The sequence below is a fragment of the Rutidosis leptorrhynchoides genome, chromosome 10, assembly GCF_046630445.1.
Source record: "Rutidosis leptorrhynchoides isolate AG116_Rl617_1_P2 chromosome 10, CSIRO_AGI_Rlap_v1, whole genome shotgun sequence".
NCBI lineage: Eukaryota > Viridiplantae > Streptophyta > Magnoliopsida > Asterales > Asteraceae > Rutidosis > Rutidosis leptorrhynchoides.
In genome coordinates, this window is record NC_092342.1 from 129751720 (window position 1) to 129779451 (window position 27732).

General features: G+C 32.7%; 1 protein-coding gene across 1 annotated transcript in view; it reads right to left on the reverse strand.

Annotated features, from left to right (window-relative positions):
• Positions 1-27017, reverse strand: part of LOC139870621 (uncharacterized) — a 46033-nt gene extending 19016 nt beyond the window's left edge. The window contains exons 1-6 of the mRNA XM_071858402.1: positions 25706-27017; positions 23552-24657; positions 23046-23505; positions 20870-22086; positions 20143-20232; positions 19967-20023 (exon numbers count right to left, since the gene is read on the reverse strand). Of these exons, the coding sequence (XP_071714503.1) occupies positions 19967-20023; positions 20143-20232; positions 20870-22086; positions 23046-23505; positions 23552-24657; positions 25706-27017 (4242 nt within the window). The remainder of the gene's footprint in view (positions 1-19966; positions 20024-20142; positions 20233-20869; positions 22087-23045; positions 23506-23551; positions 24658-25705) is intronic.
• Between the last annotated feature and the right edge of the window lie 715 nt (positions 27018-27732).

The following is a 27732-nucleotide window of genomic DNA, read 5'->3' on the forward strand; positions in this document are numbered from 1 at the left end:
AATACATAAGTGAAACATAAAACTACAACTAGATTACATAATGAAATCTAAATACAAAAGTCCTACGGTGATGGTGGGTGTAGGATGTCCAATACATGGGACATCTGGTCCTCGAGCTCAGTAACTCGAGCTCGGAGGATCCCCACCTCCCTTGTCAATTCCTCGACAGTGGGAGATGGTGGGGCAGGCGGTGCAGGTGGTGCGGGTGGTGCCGGTGGAGCGGGTAGTGCAGACGGTCCGGATCCAGAAGTAGAGGCTGCAAAGCGGTAAGGCTTATGGATGAAGGGATCCGCAGGGTACGGCACAAGCCGCTTACGGGCAGTAACCCTATTACGCTGACCATATGCGTCAGTGAATGCTCGACCTCCGTTGATCCCCGGAATAATGGTACTGTCGAAGCGATACCGCTTCTTCGGCGAGGTGGAGGGTCGCTGTACAAGTGCGTCAGGGTCCTCCTCGTCGGAGTCATCATCACTCGAGTCGTCTGTGGATGAGTCATCAGATGAAGAATCAGCGGATGATGGGTCGTCCGAATCATGTGGTGGTGACTGCACGGGCGGCCCTCCTTGGGCGGCTATCATCTGTCGGTAACGGGTGGGTCCGATCGGAATGAGACGTCCATCAGGGGTGTGTTGGCACCAATGGCGATACCGGTTGCGGAACGGACCTTCCCCAAATTCCGCGGGAATCACAATCTCACCGGAGCGGGGCTGTGACACCGAGGGTCCGGGGGCAGATGGAGCTGGAATCTCCAGAGGGTCCTGGGTTCCATTAGAAGTAACCACTGGGGCATGCGCATGGCTACTAGCTCCGAAAGATGAAGCGCCGTGGTCACTAGTAGGCAACGGGATCGGTGTGTCGGTAGCAACAGTAGGTGAGGTGGCTGACGAGTCTGAACTGCCCAAAATGATAGCAGGTGGAATATCCGACATCTGAACAAGGAAAAATAAATTTTTCATGTCAGTAAGTCATAAAGCAAGCACGTATTAGGCCAACAGTCTAAATCATGTATAACAGTAAATAGCATGGCAATAACAGTAAATCGTACAGAAGTAGCATGCAATTGAAAGCAAATAGTAGCATGCAGTAGTGAAAAACATGTAGTAGCATATGGCATATAGCAGTAAAAGTAAGCAGCAGCATGCAGTAAGTTCAGCGGAAACAAGTAAACTAGCAAGTTGTAGATTAGTCCTTTTAGTGAATCCTACTCGGGTCGGTCTTAGACTCACTAATGCAACCTAATTCCCTACAACTAAGGCTCTGATACCAAATGTGATGCCCCGTACAAAACCATCGTGTACGAATCATCAACAACAGGATCATTACAAGGTCAAGCACTATATGCTATTTCAAAATACGTTTGCATTCATGATAAAAGGTGACATCATAACGAACATCAAGTGTTTTACAACCAAAGTGTGCTTCAATGAACAGAAGCAAATATAATAGTACGTGACCCCAATGGTCATTACAAATCATAGTTTCAAAAGTATTAAAGTTATGAATGCAAGATAAACAGTTCATGTGATGATAACTCTAGAGCAGCGGGTGTCTACAGCAAGACTAGTACACAGCGAAAGCAACCTTAAGCACCTGAGAAAAACATGCTTAAAAATGTCAACACAAAGGTTGGTGAGCTATAGTTTAAGTATAATAGTAATGTAAGGTAGGCCACGAGATTTCGGTGCAACAAAGAGCATTTCAAAACAGTATGATAAAGTATATGTTAACCGTGGGCACTTGGTAACTAACTTAACGTTTATACCCCCTGAAAGTACACTTGGCAAATGCGTACGTATACAAAGTATTAAACACCCGTTAAATGCTAGCACTACTAGCCCGAGTGGGGATGTCAAACCCTATGGATCCATATCTAAGATTCGCGTTCACCGGTTCAAAAACCAATGACTAAACGTTACCGAACTAAAGGGAATGTTTATGCCGTTGTATAACCCACATATATATAAAGTTTAAGTACTCGTGCCTAGTATGTAAAACATAAAATTCTCATGTATTCTCAGTTCCTAAAATAAGTTAAAGTAAAAAGGGAATGCTATAACTCACAATGATAAAGTAGCGGTAAAGTCGAGTCTGGAAATAAGCAAGTACGTAGGTCCGGAAAGTCCTCAACCTAAGTCAAATAATACTAAGTCAGTAAATCGTCCGAATAGGTTTAAATGTATGTAAATTAGGTCTTAAGGGTCATCATCATTCATCATTAAACAAAAGGTGTAAAGTAAGTTTCGTTCAAGTATAGTGTTTTAAACAAAGGCTGAGTTCGATCAGTCACCACGGCCTCTATACCTACTGAAATAAGGTTAGACCAGTGGCCATGGCTCCGTATATGAGTCCTCTAGTTGTGGTAAAAATTCCAGAAGTAAACTCTAAATATTATTTTATCAATTATGAAAGTATGATTAGTATTAATATTATTATCATTAATATTATTAACATAAGTGTTATTATTGTAATTATTATCATCATTAATGTTAATATTAAGATTCTTATTATTATTATTATTATTATTATAAGTATTATTATAAGTATTATCATTAGGTTATTATCAGTAGTATCATTATGATTAAAAACACTATCATTGGTATTATTTTTACAATAGTTATTATTACTATCAGTAATATTAATGTTATTATCAATGACACGATTTTATATAAACATTATTATTAACAGAATTATTATTAAAATTATTAGAATTATCATATATAAGTATTATTATTATCACGATTATTAAGATCATCAATTTATTAAAAGTAACATCTTTGCTTTTATTATTAATTTATTAATCATTATTACCAACATTAAAAGAATTATTAATATTACTATTTTTATTAGTAATAATAAGTATTATAATTATTATCATTATTAATATTATTTTAGCATTATTATAATAACTATCTTAATAAACAAATAATGTATATATATAAAAATATATTTAATACTTATATCAAAACAAAATTTATATTTTTATGAATATATGAAGTAGTAATATAAAAATGAACATGAAAATAAATTGTAGAACATAGTTCTTAGTTAGATCTTGAAGATCCTAGACCCAAAAGTCTAGATCTAACATAAGTGTACCAAGTTATAATTAAAGAAAGCTTACTTACATGTTCTTGAACTATTAGAGTTAATTTTAGTTCAAGAAAGTATGAGATCAAGACTAACTTGTAATACTTGACCATTTAAACCAACAAATATGAAATTAAAGTACATAATATAAAGAAATAAACTTAAATAAACAAGTAACAAGTTCATGGGTTTCATACTTTTAAAGATTCAAACCAAAGTTTGATCTTTAAGAATGTAAACTTTAAGTTTACAAACATGAATTACAAGTATGCTTTCAACACATGAACTTTGATCTTTAAACAAGTGTTAAGTGTAGATCATAAACTAGAAAGTTTATGTCTTGTATGGCTTGTAAGAACAAGTTGATATGAAGAATCTAACTAACAAGTTTGATTCTTAATAATTAGTAAATAACAACAATAAAGTAAGTAATCAACAACAACTAACAAGTATCAAGTAATTTAATCATTAAGCAAGAACAAGAATGATGATGATGAAGGATGTTTGGTTCGTTTTTTTGTAAACAAGAAAGGAAGAAGAAATGTTTATTACTTAATAAACAAATAATGTATATATATAAAAATATATTTAATACTTATATCAAAACAAAATTTATATTTTTATGAATATATGAAGTAGTAATATAAAAATGATATAACTAATAAATAAATAAATAAATAAATAAATAAATAAATATATATATATATATATATATATATATATATATATATATATATATATATATATATATATATATATATATATATATATATATATATATATATATATATATATATATATTCGATTTCAATTATGCGTGTTAATATATATACAAATGATATAGATTCGTGAATCCGAGGCCAACCCTGCATTGTTCAGTATCGTCGTATGAATATTTTTACTACAAAATATTGTATTGTGAGTTTCATTTGTTCTCTTTTTAAATGCTTTTGCAATATATATTTTTGGGACTGAGAATACATGCGCTACTTTTATAACTGTTTTACAAAATAGACACAAGTAATAAAAACTACATTCTATGGTTGAATTATCGAAATCGAATATGCCCTTTTTATCATGTTCGAAGTTGTCCCGGAATGATGGCGAATTTATCATGTCCGAAGTTGTCCCGGAATGATGGCGAATTTATCATGTCCGAAGTTGTCCCGGAATGATGTCGAATTTATCATGTCCGAAGTTGTCCCCGAATGATGGCGAATTTATCATGTCCGAAGTTGTCCCGGAATGATAGCGAATTTATCATGTCCGAAGTTGTCCCGGAATGATGGGAATATTCTATATGCATCTTGTTAAGGTCGATTACCAGGTGTTCAATCCATATGAATGATTTTTGTCTCTATGTGTGGGACGTATATTTATGAGAAATGGAAATGAAAATCTTGTGGTCTATTAAAATTATTGAAATGATCGATTATGATAAACTAATGAACTCACCAACCTTTTGGTTGACACTTTAAAGCATGTTTATTCTCAGGTATTAAGGAAATCTTCTGCTGTGCATTTGCTCATTTTAGAGATATTACTTGGAGTCATTCATGGCATTTTTCAAAAGACGTTGCATTCGAGTCATTGAGTTCAACAAGATTATTATTAAGTCAATTATAGATTGGATATATTTTGAAATGGTATGCATGCCTGTCAACTTTTGATGTAATGAAAGTTTGTCTTTTAAAACGAATGCAATGTTTGTAAAATGTGTCATATAGAGGTCAAATAACTCGCAATGTATTCATATATTATTGTATTCGTTCTTATGGATCAGGACGGGTCTTTACATGTGGTATCAGAGCGGTGGTCTTAGCGAACCAGGTCTGCATTAGTATGTGTAACTGATAGTTGTTAGATAGCATTAGTGAGTCTGGACTTCGACCTTAGTTGCATGTCAAAAGTTTTTGCTTATCATTCTTATCAGAAATTACATGCTTATCATTCTTAGTCTAGACACATCTTACTGCATTGATTGCATGAATAGTGTATAGACAAAATTCATATCTTAGCGTATCTACTAAATCATATCTTAGCATATCTGTTACTGTAAACCTTGCCTGACATATACTGTAAATTCCTTTATAATCTACGAAATCTTTTATTCTATATATATAGATATTCTATGTAATTAGAATACCATCCGATAGCCGAAAATCATTTCATTTCGAAAAATCCTATATTCAACCGTACGAAATGGAACTCGCCACTAGTTCAAGTCCCTCGGATTCCGATATGGAGTCCCACTCAAGCTCCGAAAGCAGTGTGATCGGAATGGACCAACCAATCAGCCATCATGTATTCTGGATGAATTGTGGATGGGTTCATAGCCTGCTTAATCATTGGAGACAAGAAGAAGGCAATCCCTTCCATCCCGCACATTCCCCTCTTGGCGAAGAACCTGAAGCACTTACCGGTGAACCTGTTCGTAATACCATTTTGTCTCTCATTTCCAGAGTATTCCATCACGATTATATACTATCGCAGATTCTAGATCTTATTCATCCACTTGTCCGAACCGAAAATCATCCCGGTGTAATAGAAGAAGTTGGCGAGCTTCGCGCTCGGGTGGTGGCTTTGGAGAATATGGTGCAATGGTTACAAGCACCAGTAGCAGCACCAATAGCATAACCAGTACCACCATCATCAACGCCAACAGTACCATTACCAACCCCAACCACAACCGCGTCGTAAACCTCAACATCACAATCTGTATTTCGAGCATCAACGTCATACGCACCATAGATACCAAGAAGTACCAACAACAACAACCGACGAAGTACTAATCTATAACATCATTGGAGAAACATTCGGTAGCGATTATGTAATCTCTAAAGTCTTAGAGATTATTTATTCTAGTTCCAGCCAAAAATTAAATGAGCTTAATATGATATAACTCATTAAATCTGTATTACATCTGAAGAAAATATATATGTATATATTTTCATAAAGATTGTAATTAAGAATTCTTTTGTACAAACTGTTAATGGTGAAAATATTTTAACGGGTAGGTAATACCCGAGAAATATTTAGATTTCACATTAATAAGTTACACTGTACATTCTTCGAATCTAATTCAACAGTCACTTACTATCTTACTTACATTAACAGATATACGTAACCATTTTCATTCAATTTCATATTTGGATCTTGATTTATCAGAATCCAACAAGTGGCATAATGAAGAAAACATTGGACAAAATAAAATTTGTTAGAAACAAACAAATTATCTATGAGAAATTCTATTAAGAAATCACGCTAACAAAATCCTAGCTAACTGTTCCTAGCTAACTGTTAATTCCTTATTACATTTTATTTATCGCAATTTATTTATCGTAATTTTAATTCTCGCAATTTTTATTTATCGTCATTTAATTTCTGTTATTTATTTTACGCACTTTATTTATCGTCATTTAAATACTGTTATTTATGCATTCTAAATATCAGGACACGTATACAATGTTTTGACATATCATATCGACGCATCTATATATATTATTTGGAATAACCATAGACACTCTACATGTGGTAATGATCGAGTTAGCTATACAGGGTTGAGGTTGATTCTAAAATAATATATATACTTTGAGTTGTGATCGAGTCTGAGATATGTATACAATGGGTCACGATACGTATTAATTAATTCGAATATTATATATTAAACTATATATGAATTGATGAACTACTAATTGTGGACTAGTAACTGTGGACTACCAACATTGGACAATTAAAATGAATTAAAATATTGATTATAACATATGAAACTAAACATTTCTTTAAGTTTGCCACTTGATTTCATCTTAAACCTCATTTGTATCTTGACGATTACAATTTGCGTTCAAACCTTTCATGATTCTTGAAAACACCTCAATCGAGAGAGTGAACCAACCGCACTTCATCTACAGAAGAAAAGATTGATGCATATAGTTATGCACCTAAAAACACTCGGAACCTGAGTAAACGTTTAACACGTATCTGTGCTAACTCCTTTGGCGTTGTTATTACCGAAAATAACTTTGCAATCCCTTTCCAAAGTAGCCAATTTTTTACAGCTTCAGCAAATCAATTTCGACTTTTCATTCGAATAAACTCTATTATAACTTTGATATATAAGTTTGTCGTTCGTCATCATTACCGAAGAACCGTTTATATCCCACCACATTAGCAGTAAACTTGCCAACAACTTTAATGATTTTTGACTTTCCGAAAAATCATTATATTTATCGAAACCCCATCATATACTCATCCGCATCTTGTAAGAAGAAATATTGTACCAACAACCGGGAATCATCAATTATCAACCCCGAACCTCGCAGCGTTTCCACTTCAATAGTTATATATATATATATATATATATATATATATATATATATATATATATATATATATACATATACATATAACGTGTAATTCCTGGAAATTTTGATCTTCAATTCTGAAATTCTAAAAAACACCCAGTTTACGAATCAATACACTGAATTTTGAAAAAGTTAAATGAAGCAGCAGAAACTATAGACAACCGTAACCGTCAAAAGTTTGATGATAAAGAATAGTGTATTGATAAAGCTCAGAAAAGTTGAAACTGGAAAACGGATTGAGCAAACCATGAAGGATGCTGTGGACAAATCACAAAGACTAAACCTGCCTTCAAAGAATCCAAATGATTCAGTAACTGCTGAAGTCATTAACGAATATTGTCACACCCCCAAATTAGGGCCTAGGGTATTTGTGACTAATTATATCAAATCACAGTTGTATAAACGAGAACGACTCTATATGAGACGTTTTCAATAAAACATTTATTAATAAAACAGCGGAAGCATTAAAAGTTTTACATCAAATTTAAACTGAAATAATAATAATAATAGTCTTAATGCAAAGTAAATGTAATGAAATGAAGACTCCATGTAGCAGCATTCAATTCATCAGATAGCAATCATGGCAATCATCTTATTCATCACCTGAGACAAAACATGCTTAAAGTGTCAACCAAAAAGGTTGGTGAGTTCATTAGTTTATCAAAATCAGTCATTTCCGTTATAATAATAGGCCACAAGATTTCAGTTTCATAAATATCCGTACACTAGCAAGTGTATAAAAGCATTCTATAAGTTGTAGGCACCCGGTAACAAGCCTTAACGTTCATGTTTTACCCTCTGAAGTACACCAGATCAGGTGTGTTTAAAATAACCTCGAAGTACTAAAGCATCCCATAGTCAGGATGGGGTTTGTCAGGCCCAATAGATCTATCTTTAGGATTCGTGCCTACCGTACATAGACAAGTAGTTTAATGTTACCAAGCTAAGGGTATATTTCTGGTTTAAACCCACATAGAATTAGTTTTAGTACTTGTGCCTATTTCGTAAAACATTTATAAATCAGCGCATGTATTCTCAGCCCAAAAATATATATAAAAAGGGAGCAAATGAAACTCACCTTAAATAGCAGTTGAAGTATTCCACGCAAGAAAGGAAAGTAAAGCAAGTAAGTGACCGAGATATTAACTAGAAGTAGTTCTTTAAGAGAGAAATGAGAGATTAAGGTGTAAGTTTGAAATGAGAAATGTATGTGGTATTTATAGTTGAAAATGTTAGGTAAAAAAAATTAAAATAAAATAAGTAAATCATAAAAGTTAAAATAAGAAAAATTATTTTGTATTTTTATTAAAAGTAAATCTTAAAAGTTAAAATAAGAAAAAGTAGTTTGTATTTTTGTTAAAAGTAAAATCTTAAAAGTTAAAATAAGAAAAAGTAGTTTGTATTTTTATTAAAAGTAAAATCTTAAAAGTTAAAATAAGAAAAAGTTTTTTGTATTTTTATTAAAAGTAAATTTTAAAAGTTAAAATAAGAAAAAGTAGTTTGTATTTTTATTAAAAGTAAAATCTTAAAAGTTAAAATAAGAAAAAGTAGTTTGTATTTTTATTAAAAGTAAAATCTTAAAAGAAAAGTAGTTTGTATTTTTATTAAAAGTAAATCTTAAAAGAAAAAGTAGTTTGTATTTTTTATTTATTTATTAAAAGTAGATATAGTTTTGATTTTTTTTTTGTATAAAATTCTAAAAAAACAAAAATTTGTTTAATATATTTCTTAGAACATTTAACATTTTATTTCTATATTTGTTTAATTATTAAATACGAATTTTATATAAAAATTATTATTATATTTAGTTTTTATAAAAATTAAAATTTATGATTATTAATTTATAGTTTTTATTAGTTTTATAAATGTTATAATATTATGTATTATTTAGTTAATTATATATTCTATTAACTAAATAACAAAAGTAATATAAATATTATATATATATTAATTGATGTAATTATGTTATATTATATATCATAATCTTATTTATAATATTTATAATTATATTATTTATTTTAAGCGTACGTTTATTCGGTCAACGTTAAATTTATTCGTATATAACAACTCTAGGTATTTTAGTAAAATCGGAAGTCGAAAAGTGAGGGTTGTTATAGTACCTACCCGTTAAAAGAAATTTTGTCCCGAAATTTAGTTTTTGCCATCAATCAGCGTTGTTCGTACCTAAACGAGGATATTTACGTTTTATCTGGTCTTCACGTTCCCAGGTAGGTTCGGGGCCTTTCGTGAATTCCAACGGATAGAATATTGTTCTGTTTCATGCATTTAAATAATACGAACCCTAATTTCTTACAGGTTCTTCTATAAAGTGCATTTTATCATTAATGCGGAGGTTATCTAAAGGATTAATAAGAGTGTCATTTGACTAGGTTATCCTCAAAAGGGATGATGGTGTTATACGAGCATTTTAGTAAACTGAACACATGAAATGTGTTATGAATAGTATTGAGCTTATTTAAAACTTTGAGTGTTTATGTCACAATATTAGGGTAGACAAAACAGAGAGTAGTTCATGAAAATTATAGTCATGAAGTTTGATAGAGATCATCATTGTTTACAACAAGAATATTGTAATGATGAATATAAGTTGAAAAAATAAAGTTTTATCACTACTGAATAATATGGATAAAACGATTTGATTATAGGAAGCGTATAAACGAAGCTATTGTAAAAGAGTGAATAAGAAATTAAATGTTCGCCTTAACTTTTGACGTAGTCACGATTGATTTTTGGAATTCAAGGGATTAAAGGAAATCTTCGTAATCCATAAGATTTGATTCTCCGGTAATTAAGGAATTTGAAATTTTCTTTGATTAAATGAGGTGAATTTCTTCAATTGTTGTGTTTGGAATTTTGCTATAAATTAGCTTCTTCCGTTTCATTATCTTCACCACTTCTATACTTTCTTCCTCAATTCATACTTCCAAAGATTGTGAGAATGCTCCATCCAGTTCTTATCCTGGATATTTTTCTGACTATCATTTCAGTCATTCTTCTTTTTCATTTACCACTAGAGGAATTTGTTTTCTTCTACTATTACCTTGGGGTTATAGTGTTTTTAATTCTCCCATGTCTTTACGTTGCAATACGTATTGATATACACGGTTTGTAATTTCGGTATCGTTATCGGGCTACATATTTTCCCTTATATGTCGGAGCTCTTTGCCTTTTTATTCTCCTCTCGACTCTAAGTAAAGCGAGTAATGGTCCAGAATTTGTAGGTATGAAGTTTCGAATGGACCTACTGTTCTAAGCGTAATATCACGATTTGATTTGGTAAATTACCAGAATTACTGAGGATAGAACTATCAAGAATATATTTGCTTGATATGTTCAGAGATTAAGTAGAATGTAAGAGTCGTGTAACATGGCAAATGATGATTATAAAGTCTATGAATCATCATCTTCCATTAAAAATTTAGCATGACTTACTGTAATATAATCATGTTGGCCTGACGTCATTATATTATACTAACTCATGCTTCAATTCTCAACACTACTTCAAATCATTCAAAATTTGAATTTAAATTTTACGGAATATAGAAACTTAAACAGTTTTCCTTTATGATGTAATAAAGATATTGCAAAGAGATAATTAATTGCGGACAAGAATCGTTATGAAGATATCTTTAGAAATATCGAGGATATTTATAACGAAAGATACGATGATATTTTAGAATTTCTAAAATCGATGGATAATGAAGAAATTCTTCTGTAAGGATTTAGAATGCGTAAAAAGATCTTCTGTGATTTCCTTCAGAAATCGAATCATCTAGATTCTTTGGTTATAGGTTTAGTCCTTGGGATTTGTCCTTGGTCTCCTTCATGTTTTGCTCAATCCATCTTTCAATACCAGATTTTCTTTTGAGCTTTTCCAACACACAATTCTTTATTATCAAGCTTCTGATCATTAAGGCCATCTACAGCTTTTGCTGCTTCATCAGCATTCTCAAGGTTAACTGATCTGAATCATTGATTATCAATCCGATATGTTTTCAAGGATTTTGAAGAATGTACAATGTAATATATTAATGTAAATGTTAGATATTTCTTGGGTATTACCTACCCGTTAAAATATTTTCACAATCAACAATTTGTACAAAAGAATTTTTAAATACAATCTTTATGAAAATATACATGCATATATATTTTCTTCAGATGTAATTATGGATTTAATAAGTTAATATAATATTAAACTCATTTGATTTACGGTTGAAACGAGAATAAATAATCTCCAAAACTTTAGAGATTACATAATCGTCGCGGAATATTTCTTTAATGAAGTTATGAATCAATACTTCATCGTTCATTGTTATTAATATACCTCAGTATATGATGTTGATGCTCGTGGATTTCTTGTGAAATTCATAAGGTACAAATGATGTTTTCGAGAAATTTTCGAGTACATCGAAAATAGGAGTGTAAAATCACACATGCATTTGAATAATACACTTAGTTTATTATGAAATGGAGTTTATTGTACTGAAGCAGTGATTAATGATTGTTAAGTCATTAACGAAGGATATACATCATAGCGTATTAGTGATATGAATTAACCAAGTAGTACATACTAGTTAAGATTCACGCGTAATAGTTTAGTACGAAAAGATTTATTATTGTTCCAAACTATATATATATAAAGTATACATATATAATTCTTCAGGAAGAATGAGTCAATACATCTTAACTCATTATTACTAATATTCCTTAGTATCTATGGGCGTATGATGTCGATGTTTGAGGTACCGATTATGATGTTGAGACGTGGGATGCTGATGTTGTTGTTGGTGAAGCTGATGCTGTTGGTGGTGATGCTGATAGTACTGGTGGTGCTGGTGCTGGTGCTGCTGTTGGTGCTGCTTGTGGTACTTGGTTAGTAAGTGTGAGCCTAGCTACCAAATCGCGCACTATTTCCTCCAGGGTTTCTACTTTACGCTCGAGTCTATGGATTTGTTCTACCCATTCCTCTGTAAGGTTTGTCAATTCTTGATATTTAGTTCGAAGTCTTCTAACTTCTTCTAATAACCCTTTCTGGTTAGAATTCGAGAGTAGAGGACGAATATTGTCGTTGGTTACATCGAGTCGACCTTCGAGGCGGAAAATCCTTGCGAAAAGAGTGAAAACGGTATTGCGAACAGGTTCGCCAGTAAGAGGATCGAGTACTCTGACGTTTGGTGGTAAGTTTGGCTCGTGATAAGGAGTACCTTCTTCATTTCTCCATAGGGTGAGTATTTCGCGAACCCATCCCCATTTTCTAAAGAAATCACGGTAATTGATCGGTGGGTGTGCTCCTATCACGCTATCTTTGAAGCTAGAAGAACTTGAGGAATTAGGTGAGAAATCCATATTATGTGTTTGGAATAGGGTTTGATATGAAATGGGTGTTGAATATTGAATGATATATTCATCTCCTTGAATACGTATATATAGCAGAAAGATTTTCGTAATTTACGGATGAAATTTAGGAAAAGTGTTAGACAAGGTGTATTGGGAATAGATATGCTAAGATATGATTTGTCTATACTCTAATAATGGCAGTATGACGTGTCGAGATTATAAAATGATAAGTATGTAATATAATAATCTTTCGATTAAAGACTTTCAATTCGTATACTGTGATAACCCAATGACATTTCCCGGTTCGCAAACCGATGCATAAAGGCATAAGGCATATAGGTTAGTGATATAACAGGGAGTTATATACGTTTGAGTATGAATTATAGGAGTTTCAAAAATCTTGGATAATATTTCATGTAATACATATGTAATACACAAAACCAGGATAGATGACTAGGTGAGTTGTTCTTAATAAGTTCACCACTTATTAAGTGCGTAAGTGACTAAGTGTTGTATGATCACTATAGTCAGGTTTGATATTGTGCACCATACCCAAACATCTATGCCACCGCCGAGTCACTTGAATGATCAATTGTTACCGGTTGGCCCAGGAATTCTCGACCAAAATCTAAGTTTGGCATTCGAAATCCACAAGCGTCCCATAGTGGTACCAAGGATCACCCTAGGCCTTAAGTAGCGTTGACGTTCGAGTAATTTCACATTATCGTGTATGTTATAATCTTAAGATTTAAGTATAGTTTCTAAGGTATAGTGTAGCATTTATCAATTAAAGGCAACAATTAAAGGCACTATGGTCAAGGAAAGTTGTAGACCTACATTGCTAAGGTACCTAATTGTATAAGGCACACATAAAATGCAATCCTGGTTCTCTACAACAACCTGCTCTGATACCAATCTGTCACACCCCCAAATTAGGGCCTAGGGTATTTGTGACTAATTATATCAAATCACAGTTGTATAAACGAGAACGACTCTATATGAGACGTTTTCAATAAAACATTTATTAATAAAACAGCGGAAGCATTAAAAGTTTTACATCAAATTTAAACTGAAATAATAATAATAATAATAGTCTTAATGCAAAGTAAATGTAATGAAATGAAGACTCCATGTAGCAGCATTCAATTCATCAGATAGCAATCATGGCAATCATCTTATTCATCACCTGAGACAAAACATGCTTAAAGTGTCAACCAAAAAGGTTGGTGAGTTCATTAGTTTATCAAAATCAATCATTTCCGTTATAATAATAGGCCACAAGATTTCAGTTTCATAAATATCCGTACACTAGCAAGTGTATAAAAGCATTCTATAAGTTGTAGGCACCCGGTAACAAGCCTTAACGTTCATGTTTTACCCTCTGAAGTACACCAGATCAGGTGTATTTAAAATAACCTCGAAGTACTAAAGTATCCCATAGTCAGGATGGGGTTTGTCAGGCCCAATAGATCTATCTTTAGGATTCATGCCTACCGTACATAGACAAGTAGTTTAATGTTACCAAGCTAAGGGTATATTTCTGGTTTAAACCCACATAGAATTAGTTTTAGTACTTGTGCCTATTTCGTAAAACATTTATAAATCAGCGCATGTATTCTCAGCCCAAAAATATATATAAAAAGGGAGCAAATGAAACTCACCTTAAATAGCAGTTGAAGTATTCCACGCAAGAAAGGAAAGTAAAGCAAGTAAGTGACCGAGATATTAACTAGAAGTAGTTCTTTAAGAGAGAAATGAGAGATTAAGGTGTAAGTTTGAAATGAGAAATGTATGTGGTATTTATAGTTGAAAATGTTAGGTAAAAAAAATTAAAATAAAATAAGTAAATCATAAAAGTTAAAATAAGAAAAATTATTTTGTATTTTTATTAAAAGTAAATCTTAAAAGTTAAAATAAGAAAAAGTAGTTTGTATTTTTGTTAAAAGTAAAATCTTAAAAGTTAAAATAAGAAAAAGTAGTTTGTATTTTTATTAAAAGTAAAATCTTAAAAGTTAAAATAAGAAAAAGTATTTTGTATTTTTATTAAAAGTAAATTTTAAAAGTTAAAATAAGAAAAAGTAGTTTGTATTTTTATTAAAAGTAAAATCTTAAAAGTTAAAATAAGAAAAAGTAGTTTGTATTTTTATTAAAAGTAAAATCTTAAAAGAAAAGTAGTTTGTATTTTTATTAAAAGTAAATCTTAAAAGAAAAAGTAGTTTGTATTTTTTATTTATTTATTAAAAGTAGATATAGTTTTGATTTTTTTTTGTATAAAATTCTAAAAAAACAAAAATTTGTTTAATATATTTCTTAGAACATTTAACATTTTATTTCTATATTTGTTTAATTATTAAATACGAATTTTATATAAAAATTATTATTATATTTAGTTTGTATAAAAATTAAAATTTATGATTATTAATTTATAGTTTTTATTAGTTTTATAAATGTTATAATATTATGTATTATTTAGTTAATTATATATTCTATTAACTAAATAACAAAAGTAATATAAATATTATATATATATTAATTGATGTAATTATGTTATATTATATATCATAATCTTATTTATAATATTTATAATTATATTATTTATTTTAAGCGTACGTTTATTCGGTCAACGTTAAATTTATTCGTATATAACAACTCTAGGTATTTTAGTAAAATCGGAAGTCAAAAAGTGAGGGTTGTTATAAATATCTTGCTCCTGACTCTACACTTTTGTGAACGATCTTCATCATCATCCATCGATATTAGAAATTCTAAGATATCATCAAATCTTTCATTATAAATATCCTCGATATTTCTGAAGATATTTTCATAACTATTCTTATCTGAAATTATTTATCTCTCCGAGCTATCTGTGTTACATCATAAAAGAAACTATTTTAGTTTCTAAAATTTTGAAAAATCCGAGTTCGAATTATGAATGTTTTGAAGTAGAGTTGAAAATTGATGCATGAGTTAGTATAATATAATGACACTTGATCAACGTGATTATATTACAGTAAGTCATGCTGAGTTTCTAAATGAAACGTGATGATTCACAGACCATACCGTCATCATGTGTCATGTTACACGAATCTTACATTCTACCTAATCTCCAAACATATAGAGAACATATCTTCCTGATAGTTCTATCTTTTCTCTTGAATTTTTGTGAATTAAACAAATCAAGATCGTGCTATTACAATTTTTCTCTTAGAACGTTAGTCATGTTCATTCTGAATTTCATACCTACAAATTCTGGACCATTATTCGCTTGACCTGAAGTCGGGAAGAGAAAACAAAAGCATGGAACTTCTAAATATAAGGGAAAATATAAAGCCCAAAAACAACATAGGAATTACAAACCGTGTATATCAATATGGATAACAACATAAAGACACGGGAGAATGAAAAACACTATAACCCCAAGGTAATAGTAGAAATTAACGGATTCCTCGGGTGGTAGATCAAAAAGGAGGAAGACAGATACAATAGTTAGAATAAGGACAAGGATTAGAATTGGATTAAGCATTATTATAATCTTTTGGATATATGAACTGATAAAGAAGGTATAGAAGTGGTGAAAACTAATGGAAAGGAAAAGGTAAATTTATAATGGAAATATCAGACATAGTAATCGGGACAGATCATCGCATTTAATTAAAGAGATCTTAATTTCCTTAAATCTCGAAGAATCATATCTCATAGATTTTCAATATTTTCTTTTGAATCCCTTGAATTCCGAAATTCAACCTTGACTACGTCAAAAGTTAAAGCGAATCTCTATTTCACATTTCACACTTTTGTGATAGCTTCACTCGTACACTTCGAGTAATCGAATTGTTTTAATCATATTACTCAAAGGTGATAAAATTCTATTTTATCAACTCATATTTGACATGAAAACATTCTTTTTGTTAGTCATGACGACCTCGATCAAATTCAGGACGAAATTTCTTTAACGGGTAGGTACTGTGACAACCCGGAAATTTCCGACCAAATTTAAACCTAATTCGTATATTTTATCAACTCATATTTGACATGAAAACATTCTTTTTGTTAGTCATGACGACCTCGATCAAATTCAGGACGAAATTTCTTTAACGGGTAGGTACTGTGACAACCCGGAAATTTCTGACCAAATTTAAACCTAATTCGTATATGATTTCTACACGATAAGAAAAGTCTGAAATATTGAATCTCAAAATTTTGGAACTACATTCATGTAATCAATTACCCTTTGATTATTTCCGACGATTCACGAGCAATTGTCTGTAAATGAATATGTATACATATATATAAATGTAAGTATATATAATAGATTGAAATTATAAAATATAATTTAAACATTTGATTTAAATATTTAAAGTAGGATACAAAATAATTAAGTGTAATCTAAAATAAATTTATATATAAATATGTATGATCTCTATTTATGTATATTGTAATATATATAAAAAATTTATAAATAATAAATATTCAATAGAGATTATCATATAATATATCAAAAAATAGTTAATAATATATAATACAAGTTAAAATATAGTTATTATATTAATATTAATAGTTTCATTATAATTATAAATATTAATATTAATATTAATATTAATATTAATATTAATATCAATATTATTAATAATATTACATATATGAAATTTGATACATTTGATTTGTTACCAATATTATTATTATCATTGTTAATAGCATTATTATTATAACTAGTTGTAAAATTATAATGATTTATATTATTATTAGATATTATTATTCATTATTATATAATATATTATATGGTTATATTACATAATCAATAATATGTAATACTAATATATTAAATTTAATTATAATTGTTGTAATAATATTATTATTACTTTCAACGTTAATATCAATACTAGTGTTATTAATATTATTATCTTAAATATATAGTATATAAACATGAATTTGACATATATAAATATGATTATTAATATTATTATTATCATTATTAGTATTAATATAATTAGTATTATTATTATATTTATTTTTATCATTGATATTATTATTATTATTATTATTATTATTATTATTATTATTATTATTATTATTATTATTATTATTATTATTATTATCATTTTCATTAATATTATTATTGTGACTCACTATTATTATTACTTTGATTATTAATAGTATTATTATTATTTGTATTAAGATTTTTATTAATAATTATAATTTTTAATTATCAATAATAATTATAAAGATCTCACATACGAAATAGAATCAAATTCTGTTGTATATATCTATCAAAACAGTATATGATTTTGTTCTTATCTCCAAAAATCATTTTACATCTCAATCAATCGTACCAAGTAGGTTGAATTTAACGATTATTTTTATTTTTTTTATTTCCTGAACAAATTGAGTCTGTCGACTAATGAGACTATAAATCTATCACATTGTTCAGTAATTTTAGCTAACTCACTCCATTTCTTCATCACTGTTATCAATTATCTATTTAACAGTTTTTAAATAATCGAATTTAAAGAGGAAAATGCAAGAACACAGCGTATCCCCTGTTCTTGTTTCCATTTTTTAATTAGAACGATTTCAAAATCAACTTCAAAATGTGCTAATGCAATTTTGTTAGAAATCCTCCAAGAAAACTTCCTGTAAAATCTTAACTCCCAATTCCTTGTAACGAATTCGAATTTTAGAGTCAAAGCTCAATTGGAAAAAGTCAACCAGGAATTCAAAAATCAAATTCAAGCTTTAAAGGTTACCTCTATTGAAATTAACGATTCGTAAAGTTTCTATGGATGATTTAAAACATATTTCATTTTGTGATTTTTATCTAAACATGTCTGTATTGCAAAAATCGAATATTGAGTTTAAAGAGTTCTTGACGAACACTGCTACTGCGCAAATTTTTTTATTGTTCTGTTGATCAAAATACACCACTTTCTATTTATTCTGGTTGTTTACAAATCCTAAACGAAACCATAAATTCTTTGTTTTGATTGTTGAAGTTCACTGGTCGATTAATGATGAAGAAGAAAGAGGGAGAATTGAGTGATACGGGTTATAATAAAATGAGATGGGTTAATATCAGGAAAAACAGAAATAGACGGATGGTTAAGTGTGTTGCGGGTGAGCGAGTGGTCGTGGGTTCGAGTTCGGGCAAGGGCTTATTTTTTTTTGGAACTTGTTCTTCTCCAAAGGTTGTAATCAAATTTATTCTTATTATTCTTATTGTTATTGTTATTATTATTATTATTATTATTATTATTATTATTATTATTATTATTATTATTATTATTATTATTGTTGTTGTTGTTGTTGTTGTTAGTATAGAACACTTATTAATACTAATACAAGTATTATTATCAAGTTTATCGTTATTATTTTTATGATCATAATTACCAATATGATTATTATTATAATTGCTATTACTAATATTCTTATCATCATTAAAAAATATTATTTTATCAATTATGAAAGTATGATTAGTATTAATATTATTATCATTAATATTATTAACATAAGTGTTATTATTGTAATTATTATCATCATTAATGTTAATGTTAATATTAAGATTCTTATTATTATTATTATAAGTATTATTATAAGTATTATCATTAGGTTATTATCAGTAGTATCATTATGATTAAAAACACTATCATTGGTATTATTTTGACAATAGTTATTATTACTATCAGTACTATTAATGTTATTATCAATGACACGATTTTATATAAACACTAGTGGTCAATGCCCGTGCGTTGCACGTGGCATGTTTAATGGAGGTCATGTCGGTTGATGTTAACGGTGTCTTTCAAAGATGTGCCATAGGTACAAAGTGAATGTGGGCAACGATATGCCAAAATATTTGTGTTTATTGATTTTTCCTTAAGTTTCACATACTAATGCACAATGGAGTAAATGTGTAAGTCAAGAATTACAAACGACGTGAGTGTGCACAATGGAGTAAATGTATAAGTCAAGAATTACAAACGACGTGAGTGTGAAAATAAAGCTATCAGGCATGATACAACCGCGCTTTAAGAGGTTCGAAAAGTGAAATTCAATATACAGCATAGCAATGAGAGGAAATCTGGTTAGCTAACACCAGCAGACTCGATGAGCCACAGGAATGGTGCTGGAACATGTTTTGTATTTTGTAACCTGGTTACATGAACGAAAAATGCCTGCATCCCTGCACAAATAAATGGGCAATTGTATGACTTCCACTGGTGTGCAAAAAGGATATATAATGACGATAACCAATAAATAAATGTAGGAGCTGAATAACGTGTAAAACCGTAGGTTGCAATTGGACCGAGCTGGGCAGGGTAAATGGAAAAAGTACAATTAGCGTAAATAGTAATGACAAAAGCAGGCTGTACACATTACCTGATGACATCGCAGATTTTCCAACCAGATTAGTTGTAGCCTCCCCCTGCAAAATGAATTATGTGTTTATGAATATATCATACTTAAGAGAAAGGTAATGTTAATTGGTTGCTTATAGGCGCTCCCAGGTGGGTACAAATTATTTATAGGTTGAGTAAGGAATGAAAACGGAAATCATTTACGAAATACAACCAGCCCTGGAAGATCAAATAATGGAAAAGGTGTATAAGAAAGAAGTTCTGGGTTCCCTAAAAAAATACTAATGATGAATTGCGCCTCTAAAGTAGGTAAACATTTAAACATAAAAATAGTGAATTAATAGGTAAATGTGTGTTTGAAAACTTCTATACCGAAATCTGCCTAAATGAAGTTAATCGGATCACACACAATTTAAGAGGAATCCAAAAGCTAATCTGCATAAGGGCAGCGGACTTTGTTGATAATGGAAGGGCGGACAAAGTGCGCAATACTGTGGGGCCCAGATATGACTCCTACCTGTGATATAGGGTGTATGTTAGTGCCGGGTATTAAAATGCGTTTGCCATAAATAGGTAATAGAAGCAGCCACAGTAACAGGGTAAAGATAGGGCAAACCTTTAGGTGTTTGGTTGAAGGTTGTGGAAGGTTTCCTTGTAAACAACGTTTCTTGTGTGATTAGGGAGTCATCCTTCATTATCGCCAACCATGACTATTTTTAGACCAGCTGGGTTCGTCACTCTTGATAGTGCAACATATAGTTGCCCGTGGCTGAAAATGGGTCTGGGCAAGTAGATGCCGACAAAATCGAGTGATTGGCCCTGACTCTTGTTAATCGTCATCGCATAGCATGGCCTGACAGGAAATTGAATGCGTTGCATCACAAAAGGCCACTTTGTTTGGGCGGAGGTAAGCACAATTCTGGGTATAATGACCATATCACCTACATGGGAACCGATAATGATGCGCGCTTGAATTACGAATTTTTGAAAGTCTGTAATGATTAGACGGGTCCCGTTACAGAGCCCGGCACTGGGATATAAATTTCGCAACAACATGATTGGCTGTCCTATTTTCAGTTTCAGCTTGTGTGGAGGTACCCCAGGGAAGTTTAATTTATTTAAATATTCTACCGGATACGCGCTGTGCTGATCGTATGAGTCAGTCGAGCCTTTGCAAATTTCATCCGAGCTTTTGTATATCATAGTCTGGCCTTCTAGCTTCTTAAACATATGTTTGTTTATCTGGTCTGCGTCATCCTTGCGTGGTGTCAAAATTGCCCTTTCACGCAAATAGTCTTCGTTTTTATACCTTTGAAGAAAATCAGGGAAAATGGTATCAACAACCGCGTCAATTGGAGGTTTCTCCGATTTTACTATGAATTGTTCTGGAATTTCTATCCATGTCGGTTCCTCTTCTCCATCTTTACAAACAGCTGCAACTTTACCGTCTCCAATATCTAGTACCCATCTATTGAATTCCTGTTTTCGAGGGTCAACGTGACCATCGGGTGTGTATTCATTGACCCGCATAATGCGGGAGAGGGTATGAAGCCGACAGTGCTGCCACAAATTAGATCGGTTGATGCAAGCTTGAACAACTTCCTGCCTTTTTCCTTTTGGTATTACGGGCAATATTTGTCTGAAATCACCCCCCAGTAAAATAGGTACCCCGCCAAATAGCTTGCCTCTATTTATTTCATCTTTAGCCCCCAAAATATCCCTTAGGGTTTTGTCTAAAGCTTCAAATGCAAACCTCTGAGTCATGGGGGCTTCGTCCCAAATGATTAATCGGACCTGTTGCATCAGTTCTGCAAGATGGGTTTTTTGCTTTATACCACATGTACTGTTCTCCATTAGGTTAAGAGGGATGACAAATCGACTGTGCGCAGTTCGACCTCCCGGCAAAAGGAGCGATGCGATACCTGCATAAATAGAATATCATTTTTAGCTCGAGTGGTGAAATGTGTTTTTTTTGTGGTTGTTAGTGATAGGCAAGTCTAAATTGTAACAAAAGGAGCTACGAACACAAAGGCCTTTATTTTTATATTTACAGAACATGTACTCTGGTCTGTATAACTGTTTTTTATGTAAGAAATGACAAAGGAGTATTTATGTAGGAAAATAGAGTGTTGATCGCATTATAGTTATTGCAATAAGAGCGGGATATTTACATTAAGCTTGATCACTGGATTTAATTTATAGGGTGTTTGTATGTTCCCTTTGAAAGTTAATAATGCGACTTTGAAACATCAGAATCAGGTAGCCATGGGTGATGGAAAACAGATATAAAAATTATAGATGGAAATTGGGTCCCATAATCTCAAATTTGGGTCCACGCAAAACCATTTTGACCCTTTTGAGACATGACCCATTTGAGCCATGACCAAATGAAACTCAAAACCGTTCTGACCCATTTGACCCATGATCCATTTCTACCCAAGAACATTTTGACCCGGTGCCCAAACCGGCGCATCATGACATGTTGGTTAGTTTCAAAAGACAACATTCTGGAAATTGAAGGTATTTTAGAAATTGACAGGTAAGATGACAGGAATAACCTTTTGTTCCCTAACAAAGTAGAGTGTTCAGTTGATAAGTAACTAATTTCAGAATGCAAATCAATTATTGTAAAAGACTAAACTAACCTCATGTGGTTTCCGGTAAAACAGGGAAAAGCTATGAAAATCTTATAGCTGTTGTGATTTTAATAATGAAATAAAATTAACGTGCACAGGAAAATAGTAACATAAGATAATTATGTGACTTTTAAAAATAGATTGAACATGAAAAATGAGTAAAGTTGCAGATAGTAACAGGAGTAGAAGGTGAATGATATTCATGACTGTTTGTTAAAAATTAATTGAGTGTAAATGGAAATTACCTGACGATGCCACTGCTAGGGCTATCAATTTTTCAGACCTTAGCTTTGCAAGAATTGTCCTGTACACGAAAGTTTTCCCGGTACCTCCGGGACCGTATAAGAAAAAAAAACCCCCCGCTTGTTGTGTTACCGCTGAAATCACGTCATTGTAAATGGTAAGTTGTTCTGGGTTGAGTGACGCGTGGAGGTTTCGATGTTCAGCCTGCAATTCTGCTAGATTGTAGTTCAATTCTTCGCGTATTAGACGATTGTCGAGTTGTGTTAAGAGTGCAGGGTCAGGCTGTGGTAGGTCGGGGAAATCTCCTAACGATTTACCATTTTTGTTCAAGATATTTTGAATTTCCAACAAACAATAATTTCTAAATTGAGCCTCACTCAACGTCAAATCAGGGAAGTTGTATAGTTTGCGTTTCTTGTGGAGGATATCTTCTGACAAAGATTCCCAATTTGATTCCCAAAGCTTGAGTGGTTGAGTGACGTTGCAAAAAAGTAGAATTGTGACAAACAGATCCCGCAGTTGTGCACCATAACCTTGCTTCAGTTATAGCTTCTGTCCACTCTCTATCATCATTGATCAACCCAGAAGCGAAACATGCATCTTTAAATGTGGGATGTTGAATACCATTAACTGTACGTATTTCTTCATATGTTTGGGGGCCTTTAACTTTATTTAACAGCAACCTCAGATAATAACGTTCGCCAGATGCTGGGTGCGAGTACACGATACGGCCAATGCATGTTCTTTGTTTTCGACGTGTCCAGGTTTTGGCATCCTGATTCCAAACATAATACTTTGGGATTTTTGCATAAGTGAGGCTTCTAGCAGCGGGGTCTCGTTTGTTAAGTTCAAGCCAGTCAGTGAACATGGTTTCCTTGATACTCTCTCTATGCAACAGTGCAGGTAGATTTTGTGAATCATGTAGTGTGATTGTATGGTGATTTGGTAGATGGTATGACAGCTTTATAACCGATGGCTTAGAGAAGTGAATGTCGAATGAAAACATTCTCCAAACTGCTTCACACGGAGATAGGTACCGACAGTCTAAATAGTTTTTGATTTCATCCACCTCAGTAACCACTTCTGAAGTGGAGGAGTTAACCGGGGTAAGGTTTTCTTCAATTACTATAGTTGCCCGATCGGGGCCTTTGTTTAAGTATTTAAATAAATACTTAATGGCGCGTGATCGATTACACCACTCAACATTTATGTGTGCATTGTATTTGAGAAGGAGATACCTATTGTAAGGCACGACAAAACTGTTGTCAAGGGTGCCCTTTCCTTTGGTGATTGTTACGCCATTGTTTCGACGGCGATAGTGTGCATAGCATTCTTCATCTATTGTTGTTTCTGCGTTGTATGGTTTCGGAAAATGCTTAGAACACCTTTTATCAATAATGCACGGGGCGTCCAGGATATTCCCGCCGCACGGGCCATGAAGCATGTACTCAGTCACGGCTTTGAAAGCGGCTGGATCTTCTGTTTCAGATGGTATTTCAGCAGATATGATATCGTCAATCTCTTCAAGTGTTTTACATTTAAAATCTGGTGTAAGCCAAAACAACATATGTACATGAGGCAAGCCACGTTTTTGAAATTCAATTATATAGATGCCTGCATAAGAAGGCAAAAAATGGTTAGCCTGCGGGTGTCAAATATGGGATGGGTGAAATGTCCTGACTTTAACAGTTAGGAGTTGCTCACGTGGGCGGCCGGCAATATTGTCCTCTGAGGTTTTTTTAAAAAAAATCGGACAACATATTCTTTTAGGGGAAACTTAGATGCTGCAGGGTTGATAATTTTATTACAAATGTAAATCTTGATACTGATGAAAAAATAGAGCACAAACAACAGTTGTAGGGGCACTGTTATTCCTGTGTCAATTGATACAAACCGCATTGTATTTAGGAAGGCATGTACACACATAAATATATGAGATACATGCAATGGCTAAAAGTCTAATATATAGTAGGATATTTGCACCCCAATGAGGCCTACTGGTATACAGTAGTATCCAGGTGGTGACCGCACTGTATTTAGGAACACAAAGACACAAATAAATATGTAAGATAAACGTAATGGATAAAAGTGTAATATATAAGTAGGTTATTTACACCCCAATGGGGACTACTGTCATACAATAGTATGCAGGTGGTGTTAAAACCACAAATATGGTGGACCTTGAAGCAATACAGAATCACTGTATAAAAGTGTCAATTTAGTGAGAAATGTTTGAATTTTACCTGGACGGGGTAATGTCTCAGAATATAAGAGAGAGTAATAAAAGGGGAAAAATAATAGAAACCTAGAGTAACTGTTAAAATAAGGCAAATAATAATTGTTGGATACAATGGGGTTCGACCCGGTCAAACCTAGTGGCCCGGGTTTGACCGATGCACAAACCGGGGTAGGAGGCTGATCACATCTGTGTCAGTCAGTTATATGTACTTTAGTGGCCATCAGGTTACAATTTCGAGCCACATCGTTTTTGGAGGGCGAGCCAACCCTCCCCGCCCAGTTACTTTCTATTTAAGCGTATTTAGTGTAAACGGGTTTTTTTGTTCGTTAATACAGGGACAAAAGTAAAAATAAAAGATAGGGTGTCTAATAAATTAGATGTGGAAAACTAATGTGGTGTGTCAAAAGCCGGGTGATGTATTACCTGCCTCGCAGGTACCAAACACATGAGCTTTCATGATATCAGCCATCATGGCATCCAACTTCTGTTTGAACAACCTTGCAACAATTTCTGGCCTATCAGGGGCCCGCTGACCTTCAATATATGAAAGCATCTCTTCTATTTCGGGCCATCTCGGATTTGAAGTAAAGGTGATGAACAAATCAGGATTATCAAATTCTCGACACAAAGCCATCGCATCCTGGTAGCTTTGCACCATATAGCGTGGGCTTCTGGTATGTGAGGATGGAAGAATAATTCGTTTCCCAATTGTGCTAGCTCGTGTGTCGCCTCTGGTGACAGCGTCGCACACGTTATTGTAGAGGTCGATGCGGAGCTCATTCTGGTGGTTCCTTAGCCACTTAAGTCTTTGTTCTTCAACGGCTGTGTAAGCGTCAACTAAATATTGTTGGAATAACCTTCCGCCTCTAAGTAAAGTTGTTCCTTCATTTTCCCGTTGTTGAATCCGATAACAATAGAATTCTCGCATGGTAACATAACCTCTGTTAGTTTTCCTTCTGCCACTATTACTATGATATGGTATTTCTTCGTGGTATCCCGTTTCTCCGTAGGGAAATAGCAAAGGATATTGCAATGCCATGTACAGTTGGTGAAGCTCTGATATTCTGTGAGGTGGTGAATTTTTTTTTTGAACAATAATATCCCGAGCAGTTGCGCAGTGTCCAAAGTCACTCGTTATCAACGCTGCGACCTCAGCTACGTTGGGAGCATTATACTGTCGTGTATTTGTAGTTTTAGAAATCAAACGCAACTGAAAGTTTGAAGTCGTATTGTCAGCCGCCCAATCTCGGGCCATGCAGAAGGCCTGCGCGACCGCACTAAATTCATTTAACATGTTTATGAGATTATTGGTGATGTTTTCATCTAATTGCTGGCTGGATGTAGACCCCATGAAAGCAGACATACGATTTCGGGCCTCATTTTGTGTGTCGAAAAAGTATAGTTGCGCATACCTTGGGGCGCCCCCTTCTTCCGGTAAGAGCGACCCAATTTTATGGTATGTTTGCCCACTAATGCGAAATGTGTACGGGCCGCGCCCACGGTTAATTGAGTGGTCAATTCTGGCCCCAAAAGATGTGAATGCAAACATGCTGTTATAGATCCTGATTTGCTCTCGAAATTTGGCCGTTGAGTGGTCAGCGTAGTTCAGCAACGTATCTAAGACCAACGGAGGGTCTTTAAGTTTTGGTAGAAGGACCTTACCATTCTGGCAACAGAGAGAGAACGTTGGGTTAGTGGTTTTTTTGGGTTTGTCACTTCTTTCCTCGTACCACATTCTTGAGTGGCAAAACATGCATGTGTAGGCAGGGGAGCCCTGGCTATGGTAAGATACGGTGGTACCTGAAAAACTAACTAATGTAGTTAGTATTTAGCTATGGCTGCATGTAAAGAGAGTATGAACAATATCACTCGTGAGAACGGTGTTCGAAATGGAAGTAGGCGACCTGAAGAGTTAGAAGCCTTTTTTCTAATGTTGTTTGTTGGTGCCTGCAAGCATGTCCGCCTCACACCTGCATTTGTTAAATAAGTGTTGTTTTTTTTAATTATTTATGTTTATTTTACTTTAGGCACGAAAACTTTTGCATAATAAGGTAAATTTATATGGCATTCATTATATTAGTGGTATTCTTTAAGTTTCCCTTATACATATAGTGAGCCAAACGTAGTAATAATAAAAATAGTGACAAAAAAATTTATCTTACTAAGCATATTCATAATTATATTTATGTATTATAGTTACAATAATGTTTTTGGGGCTAGTGCAAGTGATGGCTATTGAGCAACCATATAGTGACATAAATTGCAGGAATAACCTAATACTAATAAACTGTCAGGTATAATCATAATAGCAACCCCAGATAATAAGAATACAAATGCATGAATGTAAGTATATTCATGATGATAATTATGAATTTTACTTAAAGTAATGTTTTTTGGCATATTGAAAATGATGGACCTATAGCTAGCATATGGTGCTATAAACTGCAACG